Consider the following 24087-nt stretch of genomic DNA (forward strand, 5'->3'; position numbering starts at 1 on the left):
TGCTGGAGAACGTACCTCAGTTCAATCAAGTATGCCAACATGTACACAGCTCGAAAATAGCAGGATCAAACCAAGAACCAAGAACACGCGGCGTACCGCCAATTCAGCCGGGCATCGTGCCTTTTAAACAAGTCCCCCGCATCCCCCGCCTCGATCAACATCATGACCATGAACCCCGCTCGTGGGCACCCCGTCAACTCAATTTTTCGGTGCCAGGTATTCAACACGCGTCTAGAAGCCTAAACACGCGCTCAAATTAGCCCGAAACGATGTCAGAATGATATGCCAGGCTTGGGCATACTGCATTCAGATAAGTGGGCTGCTGGAAGCTGGGGAGAGGGTCGTGTTTGCGCCGGGGTTACCGCTTTGGGGATGCCGGGCGGAAGCTTGGCTTTTGTGGAGGAAGCTCGCATCGGTCGGAGCTCCGAGAGCTATTAGGTCGGCGCCTCGCGACGAGACGCTGGCAGTACCTGCAGTATCCGCGCGGTTCGTAGGATTTGCGACCTCGCGGAACAAATCTGGGCTTTGTAGGACACGCGTGCAAGCCTGTCAAAATTGGATTTCGAGTGTGCAGGCGAGCTGATCGTATTGATATCATCGCAAAAGGAAGCGGGCTATGATCGCTCCCTCCTCAGTACCTGCAAATCGATGGAGCGCCTCACTCACAACTCTCCGTTATCCAGTGCCCACACATCATGACAAGAAGCCGAACAATCCCCTCAGGAAAAGCCAGACCCCCATCAAGACCATGACTTTCTCGTCAAGCATGATCATATAGCCACAAATGATCTTCTAGTCAAACATGATCTTCTTGCCCTTCAACAGTGTGCCACCGAGCAGTTTGCCAACTGCGTATCCAATGTAAGCGCCAGTAACGATGGTAACGGGCCACTTCTGCCATTCGCGGTCCCTGTATTTCATTAGCTACGCCCATTGCATATACGTTGTCGACTCCAGTCTCAACGCTGAAGTCGGTCAAGTACTCACCAATCCAAAGGGATGGGTACAGCGCCCAGCCATGCACCGAGCACGGTACCAATCAGTCCTCCGTAGACTTCATCCATCGGCAAAAGTAGCGCAATGATTTGCCTCCAAGTCTCGCCGTCTACACCGTGTACGTATACCAAAGGCAATGTGCTGAGTAGCGCGATGTGGGCTCCAGCGAGGAGGGTGTGCATGTGATGCGTGGTGGCAGGCGCGCCGAAGAGAACGAGGGTCGCGGTGAGGAGCGGTGTTGCGGCGAGCGTAGTCAGAAGGAGGGATAAGAATGCCGGCTGTGTATCGTATAGTCAGTAACGTTTCCTTCTAGTTGGCTGTCGCAAGTCCAATGTAGGCTGTACGAGTGGGAGTGTAGACGTACGACGATCTTCGAGTTGAGCCCCTGCTCCAGCTTGCCCGGTGCCTTCCCCTTCCTCTCACCAGGCTTCTTGTTCTTTAAGGAAGGCGTGCCTCCTGTTGGCGGAAGGCATACTGCTGCAAAGGCGATTTGCAGCACGGCGAGCGGCGCCAGAGTGGAAAGAAGCGTCGGCACCGGGTCCGCGACCAAGGCGGGAAACTTGAAGGCATAGACCGAGAGAACAAGTATCGGGTGTATATGCGTGTAAAGTCGCGCACTATCGTTCTTCAAAGGCTCAATTGGCGGCGCCGTGGAGGGTTGAACCTTTGACGTCGCGTTGGCGTTGATGACAGTTGTGCTGGCCATGTTTACGAGTGAGATGGGAGACAACGATGCACGCTGCTGTCAACGTGATGAATATGTCAATTGACGACGCAATGCAGGGTGAGTGGCGTCTAAAGGAGCGGAAGTGGCGTCTGGCCTGTTGGATTACTGTGGTCGAGGGTACTGCGGAGAGATGTCGCGCATCGGAAAGTTTCGTGATGATGTCCGTGCTGCTCGCTCATTGGACGAACAGCGGACATCCCTCGAGCACCTCCATGGTTTGTGGGAAGTGGTAAACACATATGGATCGTGATGGAATTCATTGACGACCTATCTGTTTTGGCCTTCTTTTCGTCCATCTCGTAGCGTGTTTCTCGTGCGCCATGTATCTGGGCAGAAGCATTCATTTCGCAGCACCTTGCAGACATCTACTGCTTCTGCTCGCCCTTCTTCGGCAACAGATTCCTCAAAGACAGATCGTAGACAACGTCCTCCACATCCTTGACTCGGTACTTCAGTCCGTCGCTGCGGCGGCGTAAGCTGTCGTTCTTGAGGTTGAGGATCTGGAAACCCGCGTGCAAGTCCTTGACGAACTGGTTGATGAGAAGCGGACGCTCGTAATCACCGAGAGTGACGGCGTTACGTGCGAGACGTGTCTGTCATTGTCAGCATTGATGCGGGTTGGAGCTGAGCGAGGCAACGAACCAGTTCTTCGACGAGCGTCATGAGAGAATGGAGGTACTCTTCGAGCGAGAGGTGGAATTCATCGCGGTCCTTGAGGTTCACGGGAACTGCGATGGTGAGCGGAGCGCATGTGCACCATAAACCTAAACATACTCTTGAAGATCTCGCCGAGCTCCTCGATGGTCAAGAGACGGCCGCACTGTACCTCGCCACCATCGTACTTGTAGCCGCCGAGCCAGCCCCAGAACAGAGCGCTCTCGCACTATCGTGTTGTTAGCATTGCGATGGCGATATCATGTGATTGATGAGCTTACTGCGCCCTGCATCTGACGGCTCCACATGTTGTTGAACTTGTAATACGGCATCTTTGACGCAGCCTGCGACAGCTTGCCAACGGTGTCGATCACATTTTCGATAGGCTCTTGTGCAGCTTTGAGAATGTCGGGTACTATAGTCTGATTAGTCGTGGTGTCGTTGGACAGGCGAAGAGCGACTCACGCTCGTTGACCGGCGTCGAGTGGGCTCTCGACAATACGAAGGAGACGTTGCGGTCTATCAGATATCAGTATAGTCTACTGCTGGTTTGAAGCATACTTACTGTGCTTCTCAAGCGCCTGGATGATGTCGCGCAGCTCCTGTCGCGTTGTGAGTACGCTATCACGTGCAGCTCAATCGCCCGCCACTTACATCCCGCGTAGCAGTGTCTTCGTCTACGCGCGCCTGGAGATCCTGGAAGATGGCTGGATTAACCATGCCTGAATTTGCTGCCATCTTGACGTGTATTTTGATATCGGGGTGTTGTTGCAAGGAAGTTCGTGTTGAGGATTGAGCCGACGTTGTTTGTCACGGCAAGCTACAAAATTTCGGTCTCTCACTACTCACCGCGCGAAGTTGCTTTTACTCAGCTGTAAGCGCACGGAATAGACTAACAGTTCTTTCCAAAGTGATATCTCGACTGGATAGCATGAGTGCACACTAAATGAGATCAGCACAATTGTGCTACGATTGGAATGCGGCGCTTCCAAGGGCAGGTAAGCATGCGTGCGCCACCGACTGCTGTACAACATAGCAACCGCGACTTCACTCCAAGCACTTGTAGACGACATCTCATAACCCCGCTCCAGGTCCTCGCATAACTTTGGTCAGGGCTTACGTTCAAGGGCAGGATGTAGATGACCGCGACAGAGCACGAAATACGAACACAGTGTCGCTCTCACGTTTATCTGGACGCAAACGGCGAATACACATGCCTGATCTCATGCAAGGGATTATGCAATACTTAGACATGGATATCTCGATTCGATAGCTATGATGTCAACTGTCAAGTTAAGTTCAAAGTCACGATCAAACTCCTTCCTCAAGCTACTGGCAAGCCAGAAGTCTTAATGAAAAAGTCGCGTCTGCCAGAGGTAGTGAAATACTGGCGACACTGTGTCAAAGAAGGTGAGCAAGCCCAGAGCCTCTTCGACTGGTTTCAAAAATAGGAATAATCAAGAATTCTCCCGTAGGAGAGTTTCAGAGATTAAACTGAAAAGAACAGATACTACACTTGATCTAAGCCAAAAGGCAAAGAGAGCTAAAGAACAGAAGAGGAGGCAGAGGGAGCGTAGGAATATATACAGGCTGTGGCCTTGGCGCGCTAGACGTCACGTGAGACTCAGTAGCGTCGCACGTAACCTTTCTGCCTGCTGTCGGGAGAACTCCGGCATCCGGGCGCCTGTCGAACATTGCCGGTGATGTTGAGTCTCCAGGCTCCGGTATCACGCGTCACCTTTGCCTGCTCGGAGGCGTCGTGCTCCTTTGCGTAGCGACTCCCAGACTCACTTTTACCTTAAGGATACGTCATCGACATTGCGGCGAGATTGATCCCCGATGGCCCTTCGTCTGAGGATGGCGTCGCATGAGCGTAACGAGATGCGTCGCGAAGTGACCTGATTATCCCGAGTTGGTACAATGTCAGCGTATACGTCGTGCTTGGACTTGCATCCTCCATGTAAGGACGGTCATGTATACGTCTGGGCAACACTTCATGTACAACTCGTCAAGAGCAATCATCTTCACATACGGGTACATTTACATTCGTCTATGCTGATAGCGCAGGAAAAGCAATGCTGCCTGTAGAAGACGAGAACGCTCCGCCACCCTCTCGAACAGATGCATACCGCGAGGTGCTCCACGTTCCATCACACCATGTCTCGCACTGTAATACTACTGCGAAGCCTCCGAACCCCCATGTCTCGACGAATCCGCTCGGCTCGCGCTCCCCTCATACACCGCATACCTCTTCATCTAGCTCGCCTTCTTCGTAAGCTTCGGCTTGCCACGCACCATCTTGTACCTTATACTCAACTTGACGACGCGACGCTCCTTCTTTCCCGCACTCTTCGCGCGCGTCTGGCGACCTTCCACCTCCCTTGGCTCCGCATCGACCGCATCGCTCGGCGCCACCATCGCGAGTTGTTCACGAGCGTGGAACTCGCAGCTTAAGAACCTTGCCTCTTCGCAGAACCACTGGAAACTTGGAGCGTAGCCGGCCTTTTTTGTGGTGTTGTATTCTCGACCTTCGATGAGCGAGATGTTGTCGTAGAGGATTTGGGTCGCCCAGCTCTCGCCATCCCATCCGACTCTCATATTCAGCGCTGATATATCGATACCCTCTTCCTTTACGCTTTCGTCGGCTAGCGAACTGGGCGTCATAAGGCCGGTTGTGTCGCGTTGCGATGAGGCTGTCCCGCGGCGAATGCGTGGGGCGACGGCATAGAGGAAGAGAGGGCTGCGCAACAGGAAGTAGAGGTCGTCTGATGCTCGCGGTTAGTTGAATGCAGCTATACTGGCCTGGCTACTTACCAAGGAGTTGTGTTCGATCGTGCGACGGTAATTTGCCCAAAGAGTCGTCGAGTGAGCTTTGGAGATGACTGCGCAGCCTGTCTTTGGGCTGCCCAAGACGGAGCCTTAGCTTCATCGCTCTTGTCGGTCGTGTGTCGGTTCAGAAGATGGGTTGCTGGTGGTCTTTAGGCCGTGTTGTATCTGTCCCGAAGGTCGCGCTGCGTGAGAGGTCACAAGGTCGTGAATGGTGAGACTCCCGCGATAGGGAATATAAGTCGAGCCACACTTAGTGATGATATTGCCTTAGACCGCGGACCGACTTTCTCTCACTCGTCGACCCATAACAGTCCTCGTGCGCAGTGGTTAGTCATCATGGGCCTGTCGATCGTTTGAAGTGAAGGCGACGACCGAACAGGCCTGCAGACTACATCACGATGAAAACATGCAAAGTAGATGACCCAACGTCAACGCAGGCTCCAGAGCGTTTAGTTTCGGTTGAATGAGGCACCAATCTAGGAATGTTATCTGCTCGACGACTTGATAATTGGCTAGACTGGGCTGGTAGCTACCGTCATCGGCAAGGTGCCCACGGCAAGCGCTATACGGAGACTTATTACATCCTGCCCCCACATATCGAACCCACGGAGTCACCATTGTTGGGCTTGTGCTACTCGACAACCGCCTCTCCAGCCTCCTTCTCCCTCGCTATACGCTCTTCCTCGTCCTTCGCACGCTCCGCCTCATCATTCTTACGCTTCTCCTCATCCATCTCACGATAACTCTCCGCCAGCGTATGCACCCTATTAAAAAGCGCAATCATTGCCTCCCTCTCACTCACGACTGACTGACCCTTCGCCAGCGCCCACTCGCCAACCAAGAAGCGCGCAACATAACCCTCTCCGCGGACTACATCAGGATTCCAGGATTCCGGTTCCAATTCCCACTTGATTGTGATTGCGATAGACTTTTGGCCTTCTACCGTTGACGCATTGAACTGGGTTGGGAAATCAAAAGATTGCGCCATACTGTTGAGTGAGTCGTTGGAGTCGCCGCCATCGACGAGGGTTGTTGCACCGGAATGAAGTTCTGCATGTTCGTCTTCCACCGGGCCCTCCCACGTGTAATGTCGTAGATGCGTTCTTCCTACGTCGAGAAGATAGATACTGTCCTCTTGACTTATGTTGGTCAATCACTTCCGATGGAAGAGGTGGCACTTACTACACCAAGGCTGGTACTCCGTATAACTGAAGACTCCTAGTTTTTTGTCCGCTATGACGTATTCGACCTGGTTCTTGAAGTTCGGGTCGTATTTCTTTTCGTCCATGAGTATTGTGATCTTGCCGTATTCTTTGTGCGGACGAAGTTACGGACTGACCATGAATCAGCATCTTATATTGTATATGCGTTTGACATCAAACTTCTTCAGCAATGTGGGCGGCGCAGTATGACCTGGCTAATCACGCCTTTCCGCATGTTTGCGAAAGCAGCTTCGAGCAATCGAGCTGCATATCCACAATGTCTCGACAAGCATCACTCAGAGTCAGGCAGCCTTGGATGATCGAATGGTACTGTTGATAGTCTGGTAAAAGCCTAATATTAAATATGATAGAGCATATGACCGCCAGCAACAGTTCCTCGCACCCAAGAGGTGAAGCACAGGACACTAGTAATACAAACAAGCCATGAAGATAGCCTCAATGATCGCCATGAACCACTTCACTCATACTCTCGTGCCAAAGTAACGACCTTCTGGAACACATCCAGCAGCGCATCTGCCGGCGAAGAGGTACTCCTTCCCTTGGCCAACACATGCCCATCAACAACGATGAGAACAACACTGCCCTCAAAGACGGTCGCACCACGGGAATCCTTTTCGGCGCCCTGGTAGCGACGAATATCCAACTTGTTGTTGCAATCGTCACGGTTCTTGGCGCTGAAGGCTGGGCGACTGATGGAGTGCTCGAGTGATTCTGTCTGCCAGACATGGTCGTGCATGAAGGTGGGGTTCGCGAGGAGAGCTTCAATGGCCTCTTCAATGTGTTAGCAAACATATGAACATGTTGAAGAGCGTAACACGTACTGATAAAAGGTGTGTAGTCTGAAGCGGTGAGAAGCGGGAGACCACGGTACTTCTGGTCCGCTAGCATCGTCTGCAAAGCGTGTCGTACTGGGTTGAAAGTCATGTTCGGAAGTTGTACTTGTTGGATTGGAGTGTAGATATTTGCGAGTTATGTTTCGGCGGGACCAGGCTTTTATGTGGTCGGCGGGGTGCTTGATCTGATGCCTTATTCATGTATTCGGCTTGTTGATCGTTTGCTGCTGTCACAATGGAAGATAGAACTTTGCCAATTGTAGCGGTATCATCTCGCGGCATGAAGGCGATGTCACCGTGCCCGTGGAGACCCCCTTCTGGACGTTTGGCATAGTCCGTAAAACCCACATGCAGTGGCGCGCCACACTCACAGAACGAAGAACTCGCGAATCATCTTCTGATTTCCGTTCGCATCAAGGTCCCCAATCCATGCGGCTGGTAGAAATGTCGCGGAGAAGCCACCCTTTACGTCCATCCCAGCCTTGATTATGCAATTCCATAATCTCGCTTCTTCTACCGGCCAGCCGGTGGTTTGGTCTACTTGGGCTTCTTCCAATTCGATCGCTCGTTTGGACACCGCCACATGTTGCCCCGCATCCCAAAGGCCCTCGCGTGGTGGGTTACGTTCTAGAAGCGCTACTGCCTTTCGTCGGGTAACGGGACAGCGGCATCGAGTTGCGACAAAATAGAGCTGAGGAATTATCGCAATGTCGAAAGTGAAGTGAGCGGTGTTGGGGTTCGTGGGCGGCCTCGAGTCGATGATTGCTTGGGCATGATGCAGGATCTTCTTGAAGTGATCTAGATAGTTGTCGTATGTCTTCTCGATGACTGTTGCTGAGCATGATACGTAAACAAACGTCGTGTGATACGAAACCTTGAGGGCGTTCGCAGCCATTAATTCATCGTTCGAGAGCGCATGATGCTTCTCGAAGCGTTGCATGTTCTCGTGCCAGAGATGATGGCACGCCAACAGATTGTCGCGTTCTCGATACAGTTCAGGACTAGGATCCTGCCGAACGAGTGATCTTCTTCCCATAATATACAGATGAGTTATAGATGCATTGCGAAGCTCGAAGTAGGCCTGGTGCGCCTCGGAGAGACTCGCAAATGAGCGCTTGGAGTACGAAGCAGGCATCACTTGCAATATCTCCAAGTCTTCCTGAATTCTGGCGCCATAGAGCAAAGCTTGCGCAATGCCGCGGGTGAAGATGGACATCAACTTGTCTTCTGTTGAGCTTCTCGAAATTCCGAGCCCGTCCAATGCTACCTTGGGGGGATACGTGGTTTGTAATGAGTCCCTATAGTTGGGCAGTGCCATGCGGGGCGCGTACATTAGTTTGAAGCCGTTCCTCAAATGGGTGAAGGCGGCATGGTAGCTGCCTTGGAGGAACTCAATGCAAACGAAAAGAAGACAGATAACAAGTCCAAGCTCCGGTGAGTAAGTGGCATCGCTCATTCGATTGACTAAGCAGCCAATGGATTTGTTGTAATGAGATAACATAACCTTGCGCTCGTGATTGGCAATGGAGCCCGCGCATGCATGCTTCATGTCTCCAGGCTCGGTTTGGCAAAGAGCTCCGAGAGCTATCACGGCATGGCGAACGGCTGGTTCCGAGTGAGCCATCTGCAGTACGATGCGAGACCAGAATTCTTTGTCGAAGTTGGTGGAGAGTGCAGGGCAGGCGCAATGGTAGTAGAAGTCCAGATAGCGTGCGCTATCTCCAAGGCCACTGAAGGCAGAGATGGCGTTCTGTGGATCGGAGGCTCGTCCATGAGTCCAGACATGGACTTGGAAGTTCGCGTCGTTTGTTGTGTAACCATCGCATTTGCGGCCAGTACGCACACACCTGACAGCATTAGCTCACGGATTGATCCGCGAGAATGGGGAGCCAAGACTCACTTGAGGCATTCTGGCTTCTTCTCATCACATTTGACGCGTCGCACTCTAGAATCGATGTGTCAGCCTTTTGTCACATGCAAAGGTGTCCGTTGCGTACTTGCACGTCTTGCAGCCTGTCTTCACTTTTGGAGCCCGTCTGCGGGTTTGGAAAGACGCCTCGCTCGTCGAAGACATCCTAGATGCATGCCAGAGATGGCGGTAAGAGTACAGTGTGACTGCATGATGGAGACGCGTGAGTATGGTCGGGTAGGATACGCGACGAAGGTGCGAGTGTGGCGGACGGGAGACGGCCAATCATGACATCAGCGCCCGGGAAGCATCACGTGCTTTTACGAGCCGACCAATCGTGAGATGTCGAACCTGCAGATGTCCGACCACCTCATACAAGAAAAAAACCGAAAAGGTCTAGAGCCGACATCGACGCCAGGTCACCTATTCTGTATGCTTCCATGTTGATGTAGGCTGCAGGCCTGTTCAGATTTTTTCTTGGTTGACGTGCGACGACGTTGCAGATCAAGCGCGCAACGACTGTCATTAAGAAGAGTGCAGCATCCAGATGAGGCATTGTATCTTTTCATCGACGGAAGATATGGCTGTGTTTACAAGCTTTGTACACGCCGCGCGCTCCCACGCCAGCTACCGAGTCGAAACTACCTAAGATAGCTTATAAGATGTGACCGCGCCATCCAAGGGAAATACTGAACATCGCAGAGCCTACATTGACGCTACGCCATGCCATTTGCTTCTCATTGAAATGTCGTAGGCTGCACGCTTCTTCAGTTTCTTCAGCTTCTTCCTTGTCTGAGGAGCTCCAACCGCTTCAACATCTTTTTCCCACGGCTAAATCTTTGGAGATTTGGCGAGGATCATTGCATGCAACCCCAGAGCGGCCCTCTCAAAACCATCCTTGGCCAATCCGTAGACCTCTTCATCTACCAACGGGTCATTCCCCTCCTTCTCGAAGAGGTCGCCCTTGAGAACGATCGTGGGGGCCCTGGTGCGGCCGCGTTCCGGATGGACGGCCAAACACATATAGCTACGTCTACCTTCATGTCCTATGAACATGCAGAGTTGCCAGAGTGATTGTATACCATTAGGACCGAAGATACCGTGTACACCAAGGTTGATGACATAGTCGGACAGATAGTCTGAAGATATCCTGTGTCAGCGGAGGAGAAACCATGTGGTACAGCGGAAAAGAGAACTTACAGACTAGACGATGCATCGCGTCCGGATTCTCCGCCCACCAGATAGCCAAGATATCTCGGAGGACCAGATATATGCGATCGTAGAGCATCTCGCGAGTGAGACGCTCGAGCGGCTCGCGATAGATTTGCGGCACATACGGTCCTGGTAATGGCTCTGGGGATGGGGACTTTGACTGCGTACCAATGACGGGCATGTGACCTGTCGGCGGAGCATACGGCGGGGAAGGCGACTTCGACTGTGTACCGATAATAGGCAGTGGAGCTTTCGGCGGAGCATACTGCGCGGTGGTGTGGGAAGAAGCGTACGCAGTCGGTGGTATAGCCATACGCGAAGGCTGGAAGCTGGGAACTTTCGGGGAAGGCGGTGATAGCTGGCGTACGGACGTGGTTGGAGACATGGACGGGGAGGCTAGACCGGGCGACGGAGAAGTTGAGTAGCCCCTTGGTCCAGCCGTGGCGCGAAGAGGATTCTGCGCCTGGTAGTCATGCAGTCGCGACACTGCGTCGTTGGCGGTGCGGGAAAAGTCAGGAGGATAGTCGGCCATCGTATGTGATATGGAGTTGAGACGGAACTTGTTCCTGGTAGAGGACGTCGGCTGTTAAGAGCGGCGACTCAGGACTTGAGAACTCTCAGATCATCAGAGCAAGTGATCGAAGGAAACAGGAGTGGGCGGTGGTTGCTAGTGGGGTCGATGGTCTGGGGTCGCGCTCTTTGAGAAGAGATTTCGGGTGCAAAGTGAGAGTGAAAAGTGAGTAAAAAGAGACTTGCTCATATCTGATGACTGCCTAGCCGTGCGAGACTTCCACAGTGTCATCCTAATCACGAAAGGCTACCATATCGTCCCGGTGCAAATCCCAGAGGTTAAGCTATACAATGCGGGTTTAGCAGAATGTTGACGCCTGTTCCGACAGAACACGGTTTTACAGATTCACCTCATTCAAGAGAAAACGTGGACACCGTGGAGCCTACATCAACATTCAAAGATACAAAGTATGTAACTCAACGTCAACGTAGGCTCTAGGGTGTCCAGACTTTTCCTTGAATGAGGTGAATTGCCCTAGGACCCGAGCGGCGCAACGAGTCTAGTTTCCAATTACCAGCTTTCATCAGGCGGGTTCTGTCGATGTGTCCTATCGCTATAAAACCACATATGAACAAATCGCGTGCTCTGCAACCTACATTAGCGATAAAGCCGAAAAATGACAGAACCCTGAGGCAACGTAGACATCTAGGTCATCTACTTCACCAAGGGACAGGTTTCCTGTTTTTCCCGAAATGGGTGCTCGAGCATGCTCTCTTATGTGCCACTGGGAGCCGCTGCAGTCTCTTCTATTGACACGGTATGATATGGACAGAGGTGATTTGATTCCACAAGGTTACTAACAAAAGAGGAGGATCGCGACTTTGGTGCGAGTGGCGGCATCACGAGGTCGTATCGTCTTGTTGCCCGGAGAAAATCGTGGAGACGCAAATAGCACGGACTAGCCTGGATGTGGATACGACCTGCAGGGTGGGCCTAGTGCGGCTCGGGAAGTGTCAACAGTGCGCATTCACTCCTGACAACCGCCCCCATAGTATCCCTGACCCTCGCCGCACCCCACCGCGCCTTCTCTCGTTTCTGTTTACCTTGCGGACATTCACTCGCTAATCGTCCGCACCTTCCTCCGCTATCACACTTCACTCACTTACCGTCATCGACACCAAGCTACCGCCGCACACCGCGCCAGACCCGCCGCAACCCGAGCGACCTCACACGTTTCATAATCCGCGATCATGGGCTTCGGCGACTTCCAGACGATATGCGAAAAGGCACCGATACCACTATGCGCGCTTGTGGGCCACCAGGCGATCAACGATGGCGTGGGCATCCAGACAGAGTGCTATGCGCGCACCATTGAAATCGCGAATACCCTCATTTTCGAGGCCGCGAACGACTTCATGCACATCTTGGCCATGATTATGACGGTCGTCATGATTATCCATGTGCGCTCCAAGTTCACAGCTGTCGGTACGTTTGCGCATTGCCGCCTATAGCCGGGGCAGTTCACTAATGCATAGCAGGTCGCAAGGAAATCACGTCCTTCTTCTACATCTACCTCCTTTTGACCATCATATCGCTCGTCCTCGACGCCGGTGTCGCTGCTCCTGGCTCTGCCGCCTACCCGTACTTCGCCGCCGCCCAGAACGGCCTCGTCTCTGCGCTATGCACCTGTCTGCTCATCAACGGCTTCGTCGGCTTCCAACTTTACGAGGATGGCACTACACTCTCCGTCTGGCTCCTACGCCTCTCTTCGCTGGCCATGTTCATCGTCGGCGGTGCCGTGAACCTCTTGACATTCAAGGGCTGGGCTGGACTGGAACCTGGCAACCCCGTCGGCATCTTTGTCGTTACCTACATCGTCAACGCCATCTGCCTCTTCGTATACACCGTCAGCCAGATCATCTTGGTTGTCGGAACACTGGAGGACCGCTGGCCGCTCGGTGATATCTCATTTGGCATCTTCTTCTTTGTCATCGGCCAGGTCATTCTATACGTCTTCAGCGACACCATCTGCGACCAGGTCCAGCACTACATCGATGGCCTCTTCTTCGCAACTATTTGCAACCTGCTTGCCGTCATGATGGTCTACAAGGTACGCTTACCACTAACATTATCCAACCGAACAACGCTGACAACTTCCAGTACTGGGACTCCATCACTCGCGAAGATCTCGAATTCTCCGTCGGCGTCAAGCAACACAACTGGGAGGTCAAGGAGCCTTTCCTTGAGGAGGACCAAAAGCGCGGCACCATGTACCAGGACTCCGACTACGCTCCATCACTATACCAGCAACCGTACACGCGCAACTCGCACTACTCCGCTGTCGGCCACTAGGCTCACGACAACATCCCGCTTTGTTTTACTTTCGATGATACATGTTTTGCGCATACCATTTTACGGCATTGGGTGGAGTTTATGGCGCATATCAGCTTCGGCAAAATGCTTCAGCATTGTACTACTGCTTGTGAACGGTAGCCTTTCGGATTTGGAGGAATTAGGACCTGCAAAAGCACAGGGTAATGTGCTCTTTTGCCGCCTTTTGCAGACGAGATCATGACATATTTAGCGCTTATATAGTAATATCAACTCTTTACAATCAACCGAAGTCCTCCCTGCGCACACCATCGTCTCATACAAGGGAGGGGACTAGGAGGTGCCTTACAGCCTACATTAGTTCAAAGACAAGCCTACGACAAGATCTCAAGATAATGTAGACTTCTAGGTTATATACAGTCTTGTTCCTGTAGGTGGGTGTCTTGATGTATTCTTTACATGGGGTCTTGTCCGAGCCGAGGCTTCCTGGGGCCGCGTGGACAGCGCCGCAGCAGTACATCTTATCCCATCCCCATCTGGCAAGCAATGCGAATACCATTGTTGCAGACAACCTTGGAATACCGTCTTCACATGATTGTCATACATTCACCGCTCGAAGTTTGGGAGAACCTTACTCCGGCCCCTTCCCCGGATTCGCTGCACTGATGATACACTAGTGAGCGGGTCGATGTTCATCCCCGCAGCATGTCCGATGCACCCTCGGGGCTTCATTCGGCAAGTATAAACTTCGGAATGCTGTGATTTCGCGATGTCGTCTCTCACTGTTACTGCATCATTGAACGTCGCTGTACGGAGTAGCATCAACGCATTTATCGCATATAATCGCCTTCCAACTCATCTTTACCGTTTACGGGTTCACCCATTAGTGCGCCAAACTCCAGCAATTCGATAACGAATCGATATACTACGTTGACGCGATGCCAAAAACGGATGTTCTCATATCCGGTTCCGGTTCAGCTGGTGTTTTCGCAGCAACTTGGCTAGCAATCTACAATATCCCATTTACGATTCTGGAGCGACGTCCTGGTCCACTAAAGATTGGCCAAGCAGATGGCGTACAGGTGCGCACAGTAGAGATCTACGAGTCATTTGGTCTGTCGGAAGATTTGTTGCGTGAGGCATACCATATCTTGGAAGTGTGCTTCTGGGGTGTCGATGAAGATGGCAATGGCAATGAGCGAGGCGGCATTAAGAGGAAGAGTAGATCTATCGATACGGAGAAGGGCCTGAGTCATTTGCCACATGTGATTCTGAACCAAGCGCGCATGAACGGACTGATGCTGGGGAAGATGGAGACCATCTTGAAAGAGCAGGGAAGATGGAAAGAAGGCACGAGCAACGGTATCGAGTACGGCTGGGCCGTCAAGAGCGTGGACATCGACGAGAAAAGAAAAAACGACCCGAACGCGTATTGCGTCAAAGTGACCGCTGAGAAAGATGGCAAAGAGGAGATCTGGGAAGCGAAATACGTCCTAGGCTGCGACGGCGCGCATTCCACCATTCGCAAAGCCCTCGACATCCGCATGCTCGGCGACTCTTCCGACACCGTTTGGGGCGTCATGGATATCTACCCACTTACGACCTTCCCCGACATCCGCCGCAAATGCACCATACACAGCACCGCCGGTAATCTCATCATCATCCCACGCGAGGGTGGTCAACTAGTCCGCTTCTACATCCAGCTTCCCGCCGGCACGCAGCCCAAGACCGTGAAACTGGCCGACTTGCAGGACCAGACTCGCAGGATCTTTGCGCCGTATACCATGGATTTCGCAGACGTCTTCTGGTGGAGTGCATACAGTATCGGTCAGCGCCTTGCTGAAGTGTTCCATGCGCATAACCGCGTCTTCCTGACGGGCGATGCGTGCCATACGCACTCGCCGAAGGCAGGTCAGGGGATGAATGTGTCGCTCCAAGATGGGTATAACATCGGGTGGAAGCTTGGCTCCGTTCTTTCTGGTCTTTCACCACCTTCTTTACTGTCGACATACGTCACCGAGCGCAGCAAGACGGCAGCAGACCTCATCGCTTTCGACAAAGAGCTAGCCAAGATGATCAGCAGGAAAGATCGGTATGAAGGCGAGTTTGCGGACTACTTTAGGAAGAGTGGGCGGTATATGGCGGGTTTCACGGCGAGGTACGAAGACACCGTTATTACCAAGTGGATGGAGAAGGAGAAGAGTGCGGCTACGTCGGTCACAGTGGGGACGCGTTTTCCAAGTGCGCAGGTTATACGGTTTTGCGACTGTAAGGCTGTGCAGTTGATGAGTATACTGAAGAGTGATGGGAGGTGGCGCGTCGTGGTGTTTGGAGGGGATGTCAACCAAGCGCAGCATCGCGAGCGACTGGCCAAGGTATGCGCGCCCAGCTCTCATAGTCTTCGTATTCTAATACTGTTCAGCTGGCAAAAGCCCTCGAAGCAATCGCAAGCCGATACACACCTGCTGGAAAACACATCGACAGCATCATCGAGACCCTCCTTGTGCTGAGCAGCAAATTCCCGGAAACGGAGCAAGAAAGCATACCCGACTACTTCTGGCCGCAGAGCGGAAAGTGGAATATACGCGGTATGCGGCCCCCTCATATCTCGTCCATCAACGCGCTGACCAATACGACAGATCTCCACAAGACCTTCGTCGACGATGACCATTACAACTCCGGCCATGGATACGCGTACGAAAAGTATGGTGTGGACCCCGATGTGGGCGCAGTCGTCATCGTGAGGCCTGATCAATGTAAGCAATCGACGCGCGATCATTGACACTGCAAGAGAAATACTGACAACATGTAGATGTATCCAAAGTGACGAGCTTTGATGACTTCGATGGTGTTGCGGACTTCTTTGCGGGATGTTTGATTGAGCAGGCACCCACGCCGATTGCGGGCGCAAGCGCGAAGTTATGATTCATCTGATGGCTGTCAACTCCGCCGGCACCGGCTGCGGAGCCAGAATCCTTGGGAAGGGGCGAGACTAGCGAGTATAAATACCACCTCTCATGTCCTCCAACTTCCCTTCCATATCCTCACCTTTCATTTATCAAAAAACGAGACATGACAACTGCGATGGAGCAGTTTGACGAAAATGAAATCAGACAGTGCATGTGGGAAACGAGCATGATCGCTAGGCACACATATCCATCTTTCTCGGATCCCGTGTACCATTCTCGAGAATATCATGTAGTCTTCAGGTGCTCGAACAAAGTCCAAAACCATCTGTGAGGAAATTCATGAGACGTTTGCTCTTGTGCAGATCAAAAAGACATTTCAAGGTTGGATGAGTCCTGCGGGCGGAAGAGTGCTGCACTATTTGTCAAAAGTCAGCGAAATCGGAACTATGTGTTCTCTAGGTTCTCTGCCTTGCCCATGATCTATACTCGTCGCTTCACTTCAACTCTAGTGGCATTCTGACAATGTAGATATCTCGCAAATGACAAGCAAAGCTTCCACAACTGCGCTCTTCACTTTACCTTACCAAACAACAGAAGAGGAGACCTCATGTTCTCTTCTGCCGCCCAAACTTCAAAATCCCTGCATTCCAGCCTGATGACTTCCAGGAGGACGGCTTCGCCCATCTCTTCATTGTTTCCAAAAAGTCGCCAGTGGCGATTGATGGAGCTCGTTGTCACAAGTCCGTACTCGACAGATACATGAGATTTTGAGCGAATTTACATCACCGCAGTCGCATGAGTGCAGAAGTTAAAGAGCCCATTGCGTTTCAAAGTCTTGGATGCAAATGTGATGTAGCTGTTAGCCTTCGTCATGATCGCGACTTTGTATATGCGGTATCATCTTGTATACGCCTGAGGGCCTTCAAAATCTACGAATATTACATGAAAGTTCCATGTGTACCTTTTCCTAGGGATGTTTTAACAAGCATGGCATGCGCAAACTCATGTGCAAGGCTTGCGTGCATGACATGTAAATGCTTTGAGGATGTCTCTTGTCCTACATTATTAATCATTGCCTTGATCACGAAGACGCACGTCCTTCGCTTTATGGGAGCGCTGCGTTCTTCTTTCAAAACCGTCTTGCAACATAGTGATGATATTGACAGCACACGAGGCCTTCAAATTAGCATTGTGCCAAGATACATGATCAAGTCCATCGCTTAGAGCGTTAAAGTGACCATGACATGAACCGCATCGCTCATCGACGGACTTCAAACCCATTGGATGGAGTAAAACACGGCGATTTCACTACATTCAACACCGCTCCTCTTCCTACCCCAAGTAGAAAATGGAAAGCGGCCTTTACCTCCGCGGTCTGGTCCTATTTTCCACACCAGCCCTCTTCATACTCAAAGCAGCAACCCCATCTTCGGTCTTTCTCTCCGCTGCAATCCTCCTACTTTCCACACCTACCGCATGCAGCATTTATTGAGACCGCTAGGCGTCCCGTCAACCACAATTATGTCGTAGGCCATAGTATATTGACTGGCGTTGAGTACCGCTGCAGTCTATGGTTGGTATGGTGATGTGCGAAAAGCGATAGTCGGATATGAGGATCCTTGGCGTCGTGGGGATGTGCTGCGGCGAAATGGGCCGCGTGCGAATCAAGTGTCAATCGCAAGTCGAAAGACAAGGATTTTGGTTATCGCTGCCGAAACAAGTGGGTAAGTGGGATCGGATTTGAGCATGTTACATGCAATTTTCGTCATCGGTATTGATGAATGCCATGCTTGCATGCGAGCGCGGACACCCGTTCCGGTGACATGGGCACCATTCCTGCAACGGTGGGTTGATTCGGCACGATTTTCTGGAGAGTCTTGGTGGCTGGAACTCGAGACGAGACTCGATCGACCTTCCGTCATCTTCAGTAGCAGACGGGGGTCCGTAAGGCTGGTGTGAATGGTGCAGGTCAGTGCGCCTGCCCGCGCTTACATCATGGGCGCGTCATTTTGCCGTCACGACTTACTTTGTGCCTTTCGCGACTTTGACGAGTATTGGTGTCTTTTCGGACTTGGGGAATTACGAGGCATCTTTCACTACGAAAACTATTTGCGACTACTCCATGACTTTACCCAAGGCTCTTTTGATGGAGCCCGGGCGCTAGTGACCCCATCGATCGATCGCCATGCCTGAAAGCAACCCTGAGCGAACTTGCAACATCAATCCCTACATGTACAAAATATGATCTTTTGGAAGTCATGTCCTCTTGACAGCATCACAGGTGATGGTCGGCGGCAGCTTCAGACCGTAGATGCAGTTTCCGGCCAGGACCACTCGCGCCCCACCACAGGCACTCATATACCTAGGTAAAGTCGGACTTTTCGCATATTCCCTTCCAGTCTCGTCATCACCACTTGTTCTCTCCTCAAGACCAAAAACGACCAAAAATTGATTGATGTCTGCTGCGGTCGGCTTCTTTCTTCCAAATAATCAATATGACTCGAGCATGAGACTCCCTCGCGTTGCCGAAGACATTGCTATCGCTACACATGATCGTCCGAATACACTACCCATGTAGCCGTCGAAAACAAAAAAGCGACGAGAAAGCGAGATGTGTTCTGCGCTCTGCGCCGTTCTTCTAAAAAGCTATTGACAAGCTTGGATGAGACCTCTCGCTTTGCCGAAGACATTGCCATCACTACACATGGTTCTCCAAAAGTATTACTCATGTAGCCGTCAGAACCACATATGCAACCTCGAAAAGATACGTTTGAGACTTTATGTCATCCAAATAGTCAAAAGCTGTCATCGCACCTCCCATGACCTTTTCGCTACTGACGAATTCTTTCTTTATTCAAAAACGGTGGAGGAGGTCAAATGTCTCTTCTTGTCTTCACAAAACTCAATACAGTAGTCAACATGGTGTCTTCGCGAGGAAGTCGTCAGTTCAAAAGAGGTTCACTTTCTTTCAAAGCAAGTAGATCACCCATCATGACTGCGACACCGGTTTTCGGCGAACTACCCAAAAGCTAGGGCCACTGCGATTTGTTTAAAAACTTCGTTCGCGTCGCATTCCTTCTCTACAACAATCCCACGCATTTTCTCAAAAGAAAACACAAGATCGTCGGTTCTATGATTCATGTGCTCTCCTCTTCTTAGAACTCAAAAACCAAAACGATATCTGCGCATGGTCGTTGCGCCTCGCCAAATCCAAACCTGACCGTTGTTCCACATGATGAGGAGGCTTTCTTCACTTCAAAATAGAGCCAGCTACAAAGGATGTGAGCGCATCTGCGTCTTGTTTGGAGGATGTCAAAAGAATCAATGCAACAGTTACATGAGAGCAAAGGGATTGAGAAGCGGCTCTTAAACTTCAAAAGCGTCAGGGGCGGATACCATGGAATCTGGGATAAGCTTAAATCAACACACAATATCTAAAATTAAAAGACGCGATAGCGATGTAAGAGCTTCCTGATCGACAGCAATGGCGCTCTTCTCGCTTATGCTGCTTCCAGCGTTTCGATCCAGAATCGACATATCAAGGTCAAAATTCTCCCATAGCCTTGATATGTCGATACTAGTCCAAAAAGCTGAAAGCACCATGATATGTCAGCACCGTGTATCAAATTCTACCACTATCTACAACACACCCCTCTCCACAAACCTAACCGGCAACTCCACACTCCTCGCCCTGAGATACTCGCATACATTCTTACCCAACGTATCATACGTACTACAAGCATCATACCCACGATCTAAATGATCATGCAACAAAAAGTGCACCGCCTTGACATTGCGCATTTCAAACCGATCAATCGGTTTACCCTTGTACTCTTCCGGCCCAAGCAGCTCTTTGATCTTGTCGATGATGAGGAAACTGCGTAACCACTCCCATTCATCGGCGTGGCGGACGAAGAAACCGACGTTGGCGTCTGAGCACTTGTCGCCTGAGCGACCGAGGACTATGGAGCCGAGGGGGAGGCGGATGGTAGGACCGAAGTGGGAGAGTGGGATGGGCGAAGTAGTCTCGTAGGAGGGTTGTTGGCGGGGGTACTCGCGAAATTCGGGTGCGAGGGGCATATCGATCACTTTCTTGCCGTCCGCAAAGCCATCCGTTGCTTCACCGTCCCAGATACAATGCACACGTTGTTTGGCGGCTGACTGCGGAAGGAGCGAGGGATGGTACTCGTAGTATGGTTTCCCCTCTGCTTGCCGCACGTCGTTACCCAGTGACGCGCCTGGACACGACATGAGGAAGTTTACCATGGAGATGCGGAAGAAGCCCTTGGGGTTGCGCATGTTGAGTAGCTCTCTATCGCGGGATTGGGCGAAGACGCGGAAGTCGACGGTGGCGACGTCTTGATTGCGGGCATCGATGACGGAGGACCCGTTCTGCATGAACTTCAGGACGTCGAACTTCTTGATCAGCTCTGGGCCTAGTTCGTATCGGATTTGCTCTTCGATCCATCGGCATTTTTCTTCCATGTGTAGCCCGACGAGGTAGATGTGGTATTCGGCTTGCCAGCCTGCGAAGCCTGTGATGCCGACTTTGGTCGTCGGGGGTGGTGAGAGGCCTTTGATTCCGGATACTTTGACTTGGTCTTCGCCGATTTGTTCGATCTTGATGTCGGTCAGGTCTGCGGTGACGTCGCAGTTATAGTATAGAGGGCCTTGGATCTCGTAGAGAAGCTGAGATGTTACCGAGTTGACTGTCATGCAGCCGCCGGTGTTCTTCTCCTTGTACATTACGCCCTCGCCTTTGTTGTCGATGGCGCAGATTGGGAAGCCCATGTTGATATGCTTGCCTTGAGCTAGGAGACTACGAAAGTCGGAGCAGTAACCACCAGATACATACGCGGCACATTCAAGAAGATGGCCTGGAAGTATCAGTACAACGTACACATGTAATTGGAAACGACCTACCAATGACTAGAGAGCCAGCCAGCTCGTCAAATTGATCACTCGTCCATTCGTGCCACCATGCAGCGGCACCAATGATGGGCGAAGCATCCGAGACACGACCGGCGATGACAATGTCAGCGCCTTCCGTCAGTGCTCTGGCGATACCCAAACCACCAAGATAGCACTGAGCGCAAACAGGCTCCAGCCCCCATTCGGCTACCGACTTGTCGTGCATCAAACTCTTGAAGCCCTCGCCTTTATCCAACATACTCTTAACGGTTCCTGTAACATCATCACCCTCAATCCAAGCGACCTTCAGTGGGTACCCAGCTTCCTTGCACGTCTTTTCTACAAGCTGAGCCAGTAGCTCCGTGTCTGATGCACCAGCATTGACACAGACTTTGATACCACGAGTAGCTATATCTTGTATTGCAGGAGTAAAGCAGTCCATAAAGTTCTCAGCGAACATGGCATAGTTGAGCTTCTCCTCGAATGAGCGAGCTTGCAGCATCTGCTCCTTGTTCCTGAGCTTTCCGGTGCCATGCATGGTCATAGTCATTTCGGAGAGCCAGTCCCCTACTATGACATCGACGTCGTCTTTGGCGAGAGATGCGATGGCTCGGACGCGGTCGGAGAAGCCGCCTGAGGCACCGCCCACGCGTACGGGCCGACGGATTGCTGGAGCCATCCTGAGAAAGTATCAAGAAGTTGATCGGTATGATGAGGATGGCGGGTAGAACGCGCTGAGCGAGCCAGAAATCGATTGGAAGCCATGATGAGATGTATCGCTGCGCCGTCGGAATAGCTTTCCCCTCATGCGCTGGAGTCTGTGTAGGAAACTGAACGGCTGTCCATATCCGTAGGAAGCTGCGGACTATGCATTCAGAACTGGGATGGACATGTACCCCACTTGGGGCAAGCCGCTGAACTAAACCATCAGTAGCTAAGATCTCTGACCCACTCGCTCCGCTCTGGAGTCTAAGGATAGCTCTCTGCTCTCAAGTTGCCGAACATACGCGAGTTCCTTAACTCATGCGGCGCGTTCCTGGGCGGGTCGTGGTTGAGGGGAGCGTCGGGTCGAGGAGGGGATTGAATAGGTTTGCGGTCTACCCCAAGATGAAAACATGCAAAGTAGCTGCATCAACGTCGATGTAGCTCCATGGTGTCTGGCCAGTCCCTTGAATGAGGTGAGGGAGTGTCGCGGTGTACCGAGGCAAGCACGGCCATTTGGAAGTAGTAGCAAGACACGCGTCAACGATAGCAAACCTTACATCATCTCACTATCAACAGCAAGTCCTCAGGCACGATGCCATCGCTGATAATATCACGGGAATCGCTTCGTGGCACTCATCTCGTAATCCCTTGGAACGCAGCTGGCGCTGTGCCACACCACGTGCCTTCGGATTCGGACCGACACTAAAACACACACCATCCCCTAACCATCGCGCATCCCCGCATCTCCACACCTGGGATCAACTTTAATGTCGCAGTCACCGGGGCGCGCTAGAGCGCCCGCTGGCCTCCCCATCCACGCCCCCTCCTCCAGCAATGCGCATCCACCCAGCAGCAGCAACGATAACCATGATAATGCACCCCTACCCTCGTATCTCGCCCGGCACATCCAGCTCGGCTTCTCCACCGACGATGTCGCTGCGCTCATCACCGCCATCGACAGCAGCCAAGACCGATCGCCCTCCTCTACGAACAGGACGCTAGCGCACCTCCCCGCAGAACTGCTCCTACAGATTCTCGAACACGTCCCCGTGGACTATATCCTCGACTGGCGATTAGTCTGCCGTGGCTTTCGCGATGCGATCGACGGGCGAGTTCTGTACCGCTCTCTGCAGAGGACGGAGCTGGTGGGGTATCTGGGGGCGAGACATGCTGGACTCATGGTGGACTTGGACGACGAACAGTATGAGTCCATCCATTTACTCGAAGCGGGGTTTTCGCACGTCGAGAGCGATGGCGATGATGCTGCCGGTCTTGGGACGAACCGACCTGTGTGGAGCGCGACGCACGCCGTCTTCGAAATCGCAGATGAGTGGTATGACGCGTTCAGGCGAGTGGGCGGTGCGGAAGCGAATGATGGCCATACGCTTGATGACGCGGACTCAGACTGGTATAGTGTCTTGGACCGACTGCAGTTGCGCCGCAGGGAAGAATATTTCGGGACGTTGCGCTGGTGCATCCGGCTCGACCACGCGGTTCTAGATTTGGATCTCCCGTGCGAATGGCGGCGAATGCACTTCGACGTCGATGTCACCCTGCGCACGGGATCGATACGGGTTGCGTGGAAAGACATGCTCATCCGCTTCCTCAAGACGGAGCGACAATACCGGTTACTACTCGAACAAGTACGTCTGCTTTCAAAACAGCTCGTATGAACATGCTAACAACCACGACCCAGAAAACCGATTCACCATACACCTTCTCCCACCACGAAGACTGCCTCCGCTCCGTCCGCCGCACCCACCTGATGCGCTCCCTCACAGACAGCAAAGACGACCTCCGCATCCTCTGGCACATGCGCCTCCTCCCACCCCTCTGGGCCAGCGCCCCATCCCCCAAACACACGCCCCTTAGCCTGACTCCCACGGAGAATGACGCCATAACCACACTGCTCCTCCTCCGGCGCGCCGCCTCCCTCACCTTCACCCAACTCACCTACCTCCACACCCTCCACTCCTCCTACCAAACCATGGAGTCCGCCCTCCGTGACCTAGACGAAACATACTCTGAATTCAAATCCTACATGAACATGCCTGGTTTCCAGACGAATATCTTGCTGCCGGCTGTGATTCGCAATGCGAAGAATATACCGAGGAATCCTGTGGCGTGGAGTGATGAGCTGAGGAGTAAGATTGAGGGCATGGTGGAGAAGTGGCGGGGGCAGAGGGAGGTGGTGGAGAGGGTGAGGGGGTTGTTGGAGAGTAGTAATGTTGCGATGGCTGTGCCGGATGATAGCTTTGATGAGCTGGGCAGTGATTTTTGAAATAGTGGCAGATGGGGTGGGATGTAATGGCAGGGTTGAGATTTGGAATGGAACGA

The 24087-nt window shown here is 52.3% G+C and overlaps 11 protein-coding genes across 11 annotated transcripts; 3 read left to right on the forward strand and 8 right to left on the reverse strand.

Moving 5' to 3' along the window:
* Window positions 1-792: 792 nt before the first annotated feature.
* J4E86_002508 (uncharacterized protein) lies at window positions 793-1702 on the reverse strand (the record flags this gene model as incomplete). Its single annotated transcript, XM_051443067.1, has 3 exons — window positions 793-910; window positions 988-1274; window positions 1361-1702. 3 exons carry the CDS (start codon window positions 1700-1702, stop codon window positions 793-795), a joined length of 747 nt encoding a protein of 248 aa, XP_051306655.1.
* A 386-nt stretch (window positions 1703-2088) lies between these two features.
* J4E86_002509 (uncharacterized protein) lies at window positions 2089-3115 on the reverse strand (the record flags this gene model as incomplete). Its single annotated transcript, XM_051443068.1, has 7 exons — window positions 2089-2316; window positions 2366-2451; window positions 2498-2606; window positions 2659-2792; window positions 2843-2896; window positions 2943-2979; window positions 3032-3115. 7 exons carry the CDS (start codon window positions 3113-3115, stop codon window positions 2089-2091), a joined length of 732 nt encoding a protein of 243 aa, XP_051306656.1.
* A 1518-nt stretch (window positions 3116-4633) lies between these two features.
* Window positions 4634-5041, reverse strand: J4E86_002510 (uncharacterized protein; the record flags this gene model as incomplete). The annotated part of the gene is made up of 1 exon (XM_051443069.1): window positions 4634-5041. One exon carries the CDS (start codon window positions 5039-5041, stop codon window positions 4634-4636), a length of 408 nt encoding a protein of 135 aa, XP_051306657.1.
* A 796-nt stretch (window positions 5042-5837) lies between these two features.
* Window positions 5838-6494, reverse strand: J4E86_002511 (uncharacterized protein; the record flags this gene model as incomplete). Its single annotated transcript, XM_051443070.1, has 2 exons — window positions 5838-6313; window positions 6389-6494. 2 exons carry the CDS (start codon window positions 6492-6494, stop codon window positions 5838-5840), a joined length of 582 nt encoding a protein of 193 aa, XP_051306658.1.
* Window positions 6495-6886: 392 nt separating this feature from the next.
* Window positions 6887-7353, reverse strand: J4E86_002512 (uncharacterized protein; the record flags this gene model as incomplete). Its single annotated transcript, XM_051443071.1, has 2 exons — window positions 6887-7200; window positions 7251-7353. The coding sequence occupies 2 exons, from the start codon at window positions 7351-7353 to the stop codon at window positions 6887-6889; spliced, it is 417 nt and encodes a 138-aa protein (XP_051306659.1).
* A 276-nt stretch (window positions 7354-7629) lies between these two features.
* J4E86_002513 (uncharacterized protein) lies at window positions 7630-8580 on the reverse strand (the record flags this gene model as incomplete). Its single annotated transcript, XM_051443072.1, has 1 exon — window positions 7630-8580. The coding sequence occupies one exon, from the start codon at window positions 8578-8580 to the stop codon at window positions 7630-7632; it is 951 nt and encodes a 316-aa protein (XP_051306660.1).
* Window positions 8581-10002: 1422 nt separating this feature from the next.
* Window positions 10003-10768, reverse strand: J4E86_002514 (uncharacterized protein; the record flags this gene model as incomplete). The annotated part of the gene is made up of 2 exons (XM_051443073.1): window positions 10003-10310; window positions 10372-10768. The coding sequence occupies 2 exons, from the start codon at window positions 10766-10768 to the stop codon at window positions 10003-10005; spliced, it is 705 nt and encodes a 234-aa protein (XP_051306661.1).
* A 1376-nt stretch (window positions 10769-12144) lies between these two features.
* On the forward strand, window positions 12145-13246 carry CHS7 (Chitin synthase, class 7; the record flags this gene model as incomplete). Its single annotated transcript, XM_051443074.1, has 3 exons — window positions 12145-12379; window positions 12433-13004; window positions 13055-13246. The coding sequence occupies 3 exons, from the start codon at window positions 12145-12147 to the stop codon at window positions 13244-13246; spliced, it is 999 nt and encodes a 332-aa protein (XP_051306662.1).
* A 917-nt stretch (window positions 13247-14163) lies between these two features.
* Window positions 14164-16150, forward strand: J4E86_002516 (uncharacterized protein; the record flags this gene model as incomplete). Its single annotated transcript, XM_051443075.1, has 4 exons — window positions 14164-15600; window positions 15648-15813; window positions 15865-15981; window positions 16038-16150. The coding sequence occupies 4 exons, from the start codon at window positions 14164-14166 to the stop codon at window positions 16148-16150; spliced, it is 1833 nt and encodes a 610-aa protein (XP_051306663.1).
* Window positions 16151-19773: 3623 nt separating this feature from the next.
* On the reverse strand, window positions 19774-21724 carry J4E86_002517 (uncharacterized protein; the record flags this gene model as incomplete). The annotated part of the gene is made up of 2 exons (XM_051443076.1): window positions 19774-21011; window positions 21058-21724. The coding sequence occupies 2 exons, from the start codon at window positions 21722-21724 to the stop codon at window positions 19774-19776; spliced, it is 1905 nt and encodes a 634-aa protein (XP_051306664.1).
* A 793-nt stretch (window positions 21725-22517) lies between these two features.
* On the forward strand, window positions 22518-24031 carry J4E86_002518 (uncharacterized protein; the record flags this gene model as incomplete). The annotated part of the gene is made up of 2 exons (XM_051443077.1): window positions 22518-23393; window positions 23447-24031. 2 exons carry the CDS (start codon window positions 22518-22520, stop codon window positions 24029-24031), a joined length of 1461 nt encoding a protein of 486 aa, XP_051306665.1.
* Between the last annotated feature and the right edge of the window lie 56 nt (window positions 24032-24087).

This window comes from Alternaria arbusti (assembly GCF_024043155.1).
Source record: "Alternaria arbusti strain BMP 1465 chromosome Unknown scaffold_2, whole genome shotgun sequence".
NCBI lineage: Eukaryota > Fungi > Ascomycota > Dothideomycetes > Pleosporales > Pleosporaceae > Alternaria > Alternaria arbusti.